The 10808-nt window shown below is 43.8% G+C and overlaps 1 protein-coding gene across 7 annotated transcripts in view; it reads right to left on the bottom strand.

The window, feature by feature from the left end:
* Positions 1-10587, bottom strand: part of skor1a (SKI family transcriptional corepressor 1a) — an 11895-nt gene extending 1308 nt beyond the window's left edge. For 2 of the 7 annotated variants that reach the window (XM_054732306.2, XM_054732308.2), the window contains exons 1-8: positions 10377-10587; positions 7698-9459; positions 7223-7316; positions 7083-7154; positions 6903-6965; positions 6115-6189; positions 5764-5838; positions 5194-5259 (exon numbers count right to left, since the gene is read on the bottom strand). In XM_054732306.2, coding sequence (XP_054588281.2) covers positions 5194-5259; positions 5764-5838; positions 6115-6189; positions 6903-6965; positions 7083-7154; positions 7223-7316; positions 7698-9449 — 2197 coding nt within the window. In that variant the 5' untranslated portion in view covers positions 9450-9459; positions 10377-10587. The other 5 variants (XM_054732309.2, XM_015953582.3, XM_054732307.2 and 2 more) reach the window with 4 other exon arrangements.
* Positions 10588-10808: the final 221 nt, after the last annotated feature.

Raw genomic sequence — 10808 nt, 5'->3', positions numbered from 1 at the left:
TCCACAAATAACACAAGCCTGGAGGAGTTCTATGTTTGACCTCATTCGCTGCCAGCCGTTTACTGATCAGTAAAGCCCTTCGCTGCCAGCGTTTCTCACCGTTTTTACTGTTTTTTTAAGAGTCACAGAACGTTGCGCGCTAGGATGATGTCTACGCCAGAACTACCAAAACAAAGCGGAGACTCACCTCTTACATCAGGAAGAATCCGCGCGTTTCGAGCTTTATCCGTTCTTTCATAATCCGTTGTTGAATTGTGATTGGCAAAAGCTTTTCCGGTTCGCGCCTCAATTTTTTTTACATCAGCGGCCCAAAACGATCTCCTAACACAGGGATTCCCTGGGGGTGCGCGAGCTGCCGCTAGGGGGTGCGCGAGGTGAAAAGTGTAATGGCTGCAGAGCTCAGAGAAGTCTGTCATGTGTCACCATTATTGTAGAAACTCATTTGTGGGTGGACCAAAGAAAAAGTAAGTGGGCACAATAAATGTAAATGAAAACAAGTATATTTTTGCGCGCGCGCGTGTCCTCCACATGTGCCTTGCTTCATAATAACAATGCGCCGAGCTTCAGCACTCTGTTCTGCGCACGCCGATATGTTCCGTATTTGATCATTTTTAATGGTGTTGGAGAAATCTGAAGGTGGCGAGTCATTCTGGCAGATTGTAATTAACACCTGTCTCATGCAGGTGTTCTGATGTTGTAAACCTCACACACAGAACATTGTGGATGTAACAAAATAACAAGAAATGATTCCCATTCAGGCTTTTGACAGCGCGCTGAAGATCTGAAGTTCAGAGTGCGTCTGTCAGAGATCAGACGAGTTCCAGCGGAACCACGGCTCACGGGTGCACAAGTGAGCACATCTGGGCTGGGCAGAAGGAATTTTACAACATTGGTTTAAATAGCGCCAAATAACGAGACGCGGTGACTTGAGCGGCTGTGCCGCGCGCGCACACACACACAGATTCAATAAGCGCGCACGCTGCTTTAACTCCGGCGCGCCGTCAGACTGAAGGCAGAAATGAACGCTGCCTCCACCACAATAAAAACTTTTAAGAGGTTATTTTTCATTCAAGGTCAAATTAAGATATTAGCTTCTGGGATGAGTCGGGTCCGCTCCAGCCAGTGACTCCTCATGAACCTGACCACAAGTCCTGTTACTGCAGCATTTGTTATTCCAGTCAGCGTGGCAGCGGATCGCAGATTCAGCCACACCATAAAACAGCAATAAGTCGGTCTGAGGTAAAAGTGAACATCATGGCTATATCTTGTCCCCTAATGACATTTGATTACGCACAAGTAGGTGACCAGTTCAGGTTTACGCAGAGCAGAAGGAAGGAGAGCGCTCTGGCCACAGGTTAAACGTTCCTACTTTAAGAAAACCGTTAAACTGCATTGTTTATGTGCTACCTGGGCACTCTAAATATTTATTTAATATTAAATCAAAGGAATTTGTAATGGTATCGAATGTTTATTAATTACTACTTAAAAAATGAAAGTGATGGGGAATTTTTTTTAACCCTGTCTGTTTAGCTTGACATCTGATATATATATATATATATATATATATATATATATATATATATATATATAGAGAGAGAGAGAGAGAGAGAGAGAGAGAGAGAGAGAGAGAGAGAGAGAGAGAGACATGCCCCGATGTGGGGGGGGTGCGTCGACATGGTCGGGACATAGAAGGGGGTGCGCGGCTAAATAAGTTTGGGAACCACTGTCCTAACACATGGATTTTCTGCTTCCCGGTCACGTGACATGTGGTGTACGTGGATGAAGATCCGCTTTAGAGCTGAGATGTTTGTTCTCACGGTGCGGGGACTCTTTACGAAGCCCACTCAGTAAAAAATGCCAATGAGGCAGTGGACGAGTTAATGAAATGTTTGTGTTTTGCAAATTTTAGGTCAGTGTGTTGGATGCATATTATTTCGTAACACTATAACTACCAAGGCAGTCATTTTCACTGTTTTCATATTTTGACATGTAATAACTTTAGATAGGTGGATCTCATGTCATCTTGACTTCCTGACTTTTCCTATTTTTGCGTTATAATTTCAATAAAGTGATGTATTAAAAAAGAAATGTGGCTGTTTTTGTCTTTGGCTCCCACAAGCCATCCGTCTGATGGCTCTATTGTTTACATGGTAAAGATTTCCCGCGAATGACGGGCAGCATCACTTTTGCTACGCAACCAACTTTACAGCTCACATGAGCTCACTCTCCGTTCAAACTCCATGTAAAGTAGCTGCTAAAATGGCTTTTAGAGGAACGTTCTCTGTGAAACAAGCATTAGAAATGCTGCTGCTTCAGGCGGAGAGGGGACAGCTGATGGAAACTGGTCAGTAGGAAGCGGCAGAGACTCTGAGAGCAACACAGAAGACGATCTCCGATCCCCACTCGCGGTCACTCAGCGAACAAACGGACGGTTACTGGGAGTTCCAGTGAAGTCACAATTCTGAGTCTTCTAGTGTTAAATGAAAATCCCCACAGGCTACACTCTCCCAGAGTTACCATGAAGATGAATTTTCTCTGGCCCTGTCTGCTATGGCGCGGTATGGGGGCCAAAATTAAGACTACTGCCCATGGCGTTAGCTTCGGAGAGGCTAGCCATTAGCATGTCTCGGAGAGTCACTTACTCTATTAGATATGTGGGGTTTTTTTTGTACATATTATATAGTTTTAAAAAGATAACATCACAATTTAAATAATCATTAACCTGTAATTCAATACAAAGGATTTAAAATCCAAAGATGAAAAGTACTAACTAGTTAGCTCTGGCTTTTTCTCTGATATGTGCAAGAAAACCAAACTATATAAAAAGAAAACACCATCAACCTGTAATTAAGAGCAAAATGGAGTTAACGCAGCACCTAATCAATGCTAACAGGCTGTTGGCTTTACAATATGCTTAAAGTTAATGTGTATAACAACGCGTTCTGTCAAAGGAACAACTGTGATTGTAGGTCTCATAGTATGTCATCCGTTTAATAAATGTAAAAAAAAAAACGCATCTAGTAGAGTAAGTGACTCTCCGATACATGCAAATGGCTAGCCTCTCTGATGCTAATGCCAGCCTATCCATGCTTAAGGTCCGTCGAGGGGGTAGGAAATCCAGCTAGTGGCCAGCCTAGGCACGCTAATGGATAGCCTCTCTGATGCTAACGCCAGCCTATCCATGCTAACGCTAGCCTATCCATGCTAATAGACAGCAGAGGGAGTGTGTGAACCAGTCAATGACCAGCCGAGGGCTGCTAGTCCCTAGCGTATCTAGTAGTAACGCTGGTAAAGGTGCTATTTCTCAGTAAGCAGTGCCAGCCTCTCAGTTACCAGCGCCAGCTTATCATTAATCAGGTCGGTAGTTTGCTTCAGAATTTATATAGCCTCCTGTTGCTGGGCAGTAGTCTTAATTTTGGCCCCCATACCGCGCCATAGTCTGCCCCCCATGAAGATTTCCTAGGAGCACCACTGCTTTAGTCTTGTCTCAGCATTTATCCTCTTGAGAAATATATTTGTTTACAGTTTGTTCTCACATCATTTCTCTTATTTTGCCTGCATCGATTAAAACAAACAAATCCAAACAATTAGAACTAAGGCCGGTGTTCACCAGTAGAGCTGTATTCAGAAATGTAGTAAGCAGGTTTGTTCTCAGGCTGTGGGCCCTGACCACAGCTCTGGTGAGGGGGTGCTTCTCTACGAGGCTCACACAAAAACATCACAGATATCACTTTTTCATCTGATTCTTTGGGACATGAAAACATTTACACAATGTAAACCCTTGAGTTGTGAAGTTTGAATTATCAATATGATAGATGTAGAAAACTCTTGTTGAATGCTGGTGACATAAATCACATGAAAACACAAACAGGAAGTAGAGGTTCCTTCTGCTTCCTGATGAGCATCAACTCAAAAATCTTTCACGCTTGTGAGCAGAAGAGGATCAAAAGGTGATAAATCACTATAACACGTTACCATTTCCCTGATAAAAGTAGCAATGATTTGATAATAAAATTGTTTATTTTAGGATGAAGGTTTGAGTCAAATAAAAGCAAAAAATTAAATAATAATAAAATCTAATAAACTTTTGCTAACTTTGTTTTTGTTTCTGGTTTATAATAAAATGTTTACCTATGTTTTCAGTGTAAGTAAAAAATAAGATTCATGTTTTTCCTCACAGCTAACACATTTAAATATTCTTCTATAGAAAAAATTATATATATATATATATATATATATATATATATATATATATAATTTTTTTTCATTCAGAAAATAAAATAAAGTCACTCAACAACAAAACTGGTAAATCAATGCCACGTGGATGACCAGGAGCAGAAAGAAGAATAATCCTATGGTTTCTGATCCTTAAATATTGAGGTGTTAACCCTCTCAGGCTCAAAATAAGTTTTGATGAAAGGACAAACAACTAAGTCCTTCAGGGATACTTCTGAGTTTAAAAATGCTCATGGAATACATGTGTGGAGTAACCAGGTTGGTTTTAACGTTGCAAATCTGCAACGCCTGCCTCCAGAGGGTTAAAGTTTAAATGTTTATCTAAGACTCATGAAGCATTCTAAAGAAAACTGGTGAAATAAAACTTGGACTGATTAGCATTTTTTTACTGAAACGGTTACTGCTCATTATTTAAACCACTGCAGGAGACATGATTAGATGATATTTTAAAATAACCCGTCAGATTTTTCAAATAATTGCAAAAATATGCAGAAAATTCAATTTGTGGGTTTTTATTAGTAGTGTCTGAAACTAATGACTTATCTTCCCTTTTGATTTATTTTCTGAAATTTCTGATTTTTAACTGAAGATGTTTGTGCTGAGCTGGGTGGAGAGTCAGAAAACACTAAAAAAGAGAAGAAAGGGTAACGCTGCAGGACGGAGACGGAGTTTGATCACACACTATGGCTTTTCTCATCACTCACACTGAAAATGCTTTACAGCCAGTAAAAACCAGAGGAACAAATAATGTGCTCAACAGTGCTTTCACTGCTCGCCTGGTCATACCGCCTTAAGACAAAACTGAAAAATGTGGACCTGCACTTTAATGTCTCACAGTAAACACTGACCAGTGATCACGGCACATGTTGAACAAACAAAATAAAATAAAATAAAAAGTAGCACTTGCATGTTTATGTTTGCAGGCAGGAAGCTTGTTTTTGGACCAGATAAATTTACCTTTCAGCTTCTGCTGTATTGCATAACGAGCCTTTCTCTCTTGGTCCAACTCGCTGCACAAAGTGTCTATCAAAGAATAAAAATGCATAAAAAAATAAAAAGAAACGGTCAAAATGGATGAGTGGGGGTGTAAATATGAGCTGCTGTGTGAGTGTAATGCATGCAGTTTGCCCCTGTGGTATTTAGAGTGACCCCTCTGTGTTCGTCAAGCCTGTATTTAAACCAGTGTAACATTAAACCAATCCTTTAGCGATGGCATTAGTTGCTGCCTACTGCATGTAACTGATACAGCTCCACATAATGGTCGGTCCATTTCATTTTCCACAGCATGATTTAGGAGAAAATAACCTTTGCAAACAAAACAAGGCAGTTTCAGTTTCATCTTCTGATATCTATTAACATGTAGAAGAAAAATAGGGTGGATTTTACATGAAAGACTTCATTTGCCAATAATTCAATATGCAAGTGTCACTTTTCCGCTTTTTAAAGTAAAATATTGATTGATTGATGCAACTTACATTTTTTGTGGCCTAAAGGAGCATTCAATCTGATTTAAAGAGAGAGACCAACCTCGAACAATCTGCAGCTGCTGGACCATTTCCTCTCTGTAGGACAGCTCACGCTTCATTTGATCCTGGAAATTATCTGAAGAACAGAAAAAGGCCAAATCAGAAGGAATCTCTCTCTCTCTCTCTCTCTCTCTCTCTCTCTCTCTCTCTCTCTCTCTCTCTCTCTCTCTCTCTCTCTCTCTCTCTCTCTCTCTCTCTCTCTCTCTCTCTCTCTCTCTCTCTCTCTCTCTCTCTCTCTCTCTCTCTCTCTCTCTCTCTCTCTCTCTCTCTCTCTCTCTCTCTCTCTCTCTCTCTCTCTCTCTCTCTCTCTAGAAATGATGCAAAATCCTTTACACTCACTTTTTCCTCATACCTTTTAAATGCTGAAATTCCCTCTCCAGCTTCTTCCTCAGCTCCACTTGTTCCACCAGCTGCTTCTGCAGCTCCTCTGGAAATAAACATGAACAACAAATCCACCCAATATGGTCAGAAATAGAGCGACTTCTCATCAAAATCACATCACACATGTTGTGTTTTTAGATTTCTGCTCGTAAAGGTGGTGTTGGAGCGCAGAGAAGCGACTTCAGGTGCATCTCCATCCCTGATAACACCCAATTCCCTGCTTTTCCTGCGCTGGCTGCAGTAATTGCCAAGCATCGCCTGGAGGAGGAGACGATAATAATGGAGTCCCTGGGTTTTTCCAAGCGTTGTAAAATAATTAGCTGCCGTGCCTCGGGGTTATGGCTCTGTTCGTTAAAATATTAATAGCCTCTAAACGATTTCCCCTTACAATAATAAGTCAAAACTCCTACGTCTCGTGATTAAGTGGTTAACAACTATGGAAAACACTGTAGGCCTATAAAATGTAAATTCACCACTTTACAATTTGGCACGTGCTTAGCACGCCACCCGGCTCCGTTATGGTGTTCAGTATTAAAACGTTGTTAAAATGTGTCGTTTTTAATTTTAAGAAAAATCAGAATTTAAACCAAAATAATACATTAATTGATTATATTTATGTAATTCAGCTGATTTAAATTTAAATGAGCAAATATGTCGGGACTGTGCGCACACAGATTACCCTAATAACACAAATAATTACAAATAATGAACGCCAGCTGCTTTTTTTCTGCTCTTTCTTTCATTTTAGCTCTTACTCACCTTTGGCCATGTTCTCCAGATCTCTTTCATGTACGCTGATGTCGATGCGCAAAGCTCCCTCAGCTGCGCAAAAAACACAAAACACCGTAGTTAACCCACGAATACGATATTAGCAATCATAAAAATGTATCTGGGTTTATTTCTTAAAATAATATAATAAATCTGAATTAAATAAATCACCTTGTCTGTCTCTCTGCTCCTGATAGGAGGCTGCGTTTCTTTGAGTTTGCAGTTCAGTCACGTGACGGACACCTAAACAGGACGCAGACGGTTAGAAGCTGTGCTGTGCTGATTACCGGGCTTTGGAGCAGTGGTTCTACCTCTGGTTCTGCGGGGGCTGCTGGGCTGTTTGGAGCCAAAAGGAGGAGGTTCGTTCAGGGGGAGCACCTGCCCGTCCTTCTCAGGAAGATACACCTGGAACAGCAAAAGCAGCAGCAGCAATTAGAGGCCATTTGCTGCTGCTCTTCACGTAATTGGGGACATTTAAAAACAAACAGCAGATCTCTAATTCATTGAGGCTAAATGAGGTTTTGTTTTCTGAAGATGAAACATGCAGATAAAAGCATTTAGTACACTTATTTTAATAAAAAAAATACATTTAAAATGTGTTATTTATTTTTGCATAAATGTGATTTGTATGTTTTTATTTGTGTTTTTTCACGTAACTAAAATAAATATCGGTTTTACCCAAACGACAATATCTAATTTTCCTCATTTTAATATATTTTGTGTACGCAGCATGGCTGCGGAAACATGTCCCCGTGGGAATTAAAGTCTGATTAAACCTGATCTTACCCCGTGAAAAGGGGATCCGTGGCGCGTCTGTCTGTCCTCATCTGAAGACCCGGTCTGAACCGAGCCCTCCGGTGATGCTGCAGCCGCACCTGGACTCGGGGCGTCAGGCCGCCCCTGGCCCTCCTCAGCACCGGAACAGACACGCTCCGGCGCGGGGGAGCCACGGAGGTCCACACCCGGAGAGATCCGGATCGAATCGTCGTCCTCTGGTCCACGGTTGGACTCCACGTCCACGTCAGGATCGTCGTCGTCTACCACGCTGTCCCTGTCCGGTGACACCGATCTGTAACTGGAGCTCTCACTGATAAAATCCGGGGACAGGTAACCGGAACGCGTACCATAGCTATCCCGGTTGCCGTACAGTTTGGCGATGGTCTCTGCGTCTTTTACAACGGGTCTGAAAGCTGAGATGTAGCTGATCTTCCTCTGAGAGGCCTCGTCGCCGGACTTGTCCTCATCGTTCCTGGTGGAGGAGGACTGGGAGCTGGGGCTGCGCTCCCCGCTGTCCCGCTGGTGCTGCGGGTGCGGGTCTTTGGGTGTGTTCGCGCCCCGGTCACTGAGGTCCGAAAGGTCCAGCTCACCTTGCCGGACGCCTGGCAGCTCTGGAGGAGGTTTCGGCGGAGAGCCCGGGTAAGGCGGCATTGGCAGACCCCCCGCTGCTGGCCAGAACATGGGGAAGGCCGGGTAGAGGGTGTCTTTCGCGCCCGGCCAGAAGACACCAGGCACGTTGGCTTTGTTCGCGTCGGGCACCCCATCGTTCTTCTTCGGACACAGGCCGTAGCTGGGGAACCCATATGGGTGGTGAGGGAACAGAGGCGGTGGGATCTTCTGAAGCATGCCAAAGTTCTTGCTGGGCACCGGGATGACGGGATAGCTGCGCGCGCCGCTCGCCAAACTCAAGTTATTCCCCCCCTGCTCCTCGTCGCAGCGTAAAGTTTTGTGGGGGATCTCAGGGGAACTTCTTGGAACCAGACTAGATGAGGCCTGAGACTTTAACGGAGCAGACAACCCCGAGCTGCTCATGGGCACAGTCCTTTTTCTGCTCCCCCCATTGAACATGGCCTTGACGTCCTCCCACGCGTGATGGATGTCCTCAGACATTTTTTTGTCCGTCAGTTTCAGGTGCCGCCTCCACGAGTTGAAGTTGGCCGCGTCCGGCTGCAGGTACTTGGACTCCGGGGTGCGATGGGAGTGGAAAATGAATTTATTGGGGGAGAAATACATGTTACAAAGGCTGCACTTGATGCACTTGGCCCTGGAGCTGTTGTATCTGGCGGGTATGAAGTTGCCCCTGCAGCCCCAGGCGCATTCATGGGACACGTCAAAAGCGAAGTTTTCCGGCAGCTTTGGGGGGCTGTGCGCTCCCAGGAAAGACTTGCAGAGCCTCTCGGCCTCCCGTTTGGTGATCATGCCGCAGCGCCTGGATGAGATGGGCATGGCCCCAGCGCGACGCAGCAGCTCCAGCTGCACTGGCGTGCACTGCACGCAAGTGATTCCCAAAGCCACGCGCCGGTTGTGGATCTCGTTGTAGCTGTAGTTTTTCAGCAGGGTGTTGGAAATCTGCGCCAGGCACAGTCTCTCCTTTCCATCTATGACCAGAGACACGATGGGCACCCCGTACAGGGAGGTCTCGCTCACTTGATTCGGCTTCAGGGAGCTGGAGCTAGAAAAGCTCTGCGCGTCTTGCTTTAAGGTCGGGGAAGAGCTGGCGTCTCGTCCCGCGTCTCCAAGATGTCCGGGCATTGACTCCATCCCTGGAAGCCTGGGGCAGAGAGAAACAGGGGGCGTTGGAAATAATATTTAAAAGAAACATGTTTTACCGTGACGTTATTAAACAATTAAATTAAAATTATGTGGTAAAAATGCAGATTTTTAAGTTTGTCATATTTTATAATAAGTTTGTAATTTTTTTACTGTTATTTTAAAGAAAGCAAATATTTAAAGAACAAAGTAGAAATAATTTTAAATTGGAATTGAAAAGTTAGAATTTTAAAAACATAATAATAATAATAATAATAATAATAATAATAATAATAATAATGTGAAATAACCATGCGTTTTAGGGAACCATAAAGTGAAATCAATCAGCTGTGTGATAGCTCCTCTCATCAGCGCGTTCATCTGTGTTTTTGGATCTCCTGCCGCCTCCTGCACGGAGGTGGTCCTCTGCTGCTCCCTCTTATCTGCAAATCGGCTCAGCACTTGCGGGACAACTACTTTAGGAGACACATAAGATCCTTACGCACAGAAAAGGACAGAAGGAAGACGCAGCCTGAGCTGCGTCAATGCGCTTAGCGGAGGGGAAAAGAACAACTGTAAGCTGCTTTCCTGGTAATTACACGGATCCGAGCGTGCTTCCTCACATTGTTAATAAAAGACTAGCCCCATATATAATTAAAGCTGCTATACAGATTAGCCTGGGCCGGTCGCTGGGCAGTAGGCTGAAGCCGGCCCGTCTCACGTTCACATGGATTACTTACTGTTGGCACCGCGGCTGCGGGGCCGTGGAGGCCGCTATACGCACCAAAGCAGCCTGCATAGTCCTAATCCGAACAACTAAACGGGTTTAGAGTCACAACTGAATACAAATGCAGAAAGAAATATAATGTATGCAAAAAAAGGCAAATACACATAATTATTTTCTTTAATTTGTTAGAGGAATTATTCAGAATGACCTACCTTTAGCTCCTAAAAACAACACGCTCCAGAGATGAAAAAGTTAGAAATATTAAAGAGATGAAATTCCAAACCAGAGGAGTCCAAATAGAAGCGATGATGTTAGTGTTTTTAGAAACGCGTCAGAAGAATGGAGTGGATTTCAGTTGAGTGGAGAGCAGTAAGCAGCAGCAGCACTCAGGACCTCCATCCCGTTGGAGCCTGGGGAGGTGAATGGCGTGTAGACAGGAAGCACATGGCTCCTCTCTCCTCCTCCCCCTCCTCCTTGCTGTCATGCTGATGTGTAATAGCTCTCCCTCTCTACTCCCCCCACACCCCCTCTGCACATAAACACACGCTGAGCTAGACACCACCTCTGATAATTCTGAATGATGCGCTCAGAAATTTGCAGCGAAGAAAACAAACAAATTAACAAACAAACGGAAAAACGTTTCA

This window comes from Nothobranchius furzeri, chromosome 9 (genome assembly GCF_043380555.1).
Source record: "Nothobranchius furzeri strain GRZ-AD chromosome 9, NfurGRZ-RIMD1, whole genome shotgun sequence".
Classification (NCBI taxonomy): Eukaryota; Metazoa; Chordata; class Actinopteri; order Cyprinodontiformes; family Nothobranchiidae; genus Nothobranchius; species Nothobranchius furzeri.
Note: the sequence above shows the minus strand (reverse complement) of the source record. Positions and strands in the feature narration are given on the sequence as shown.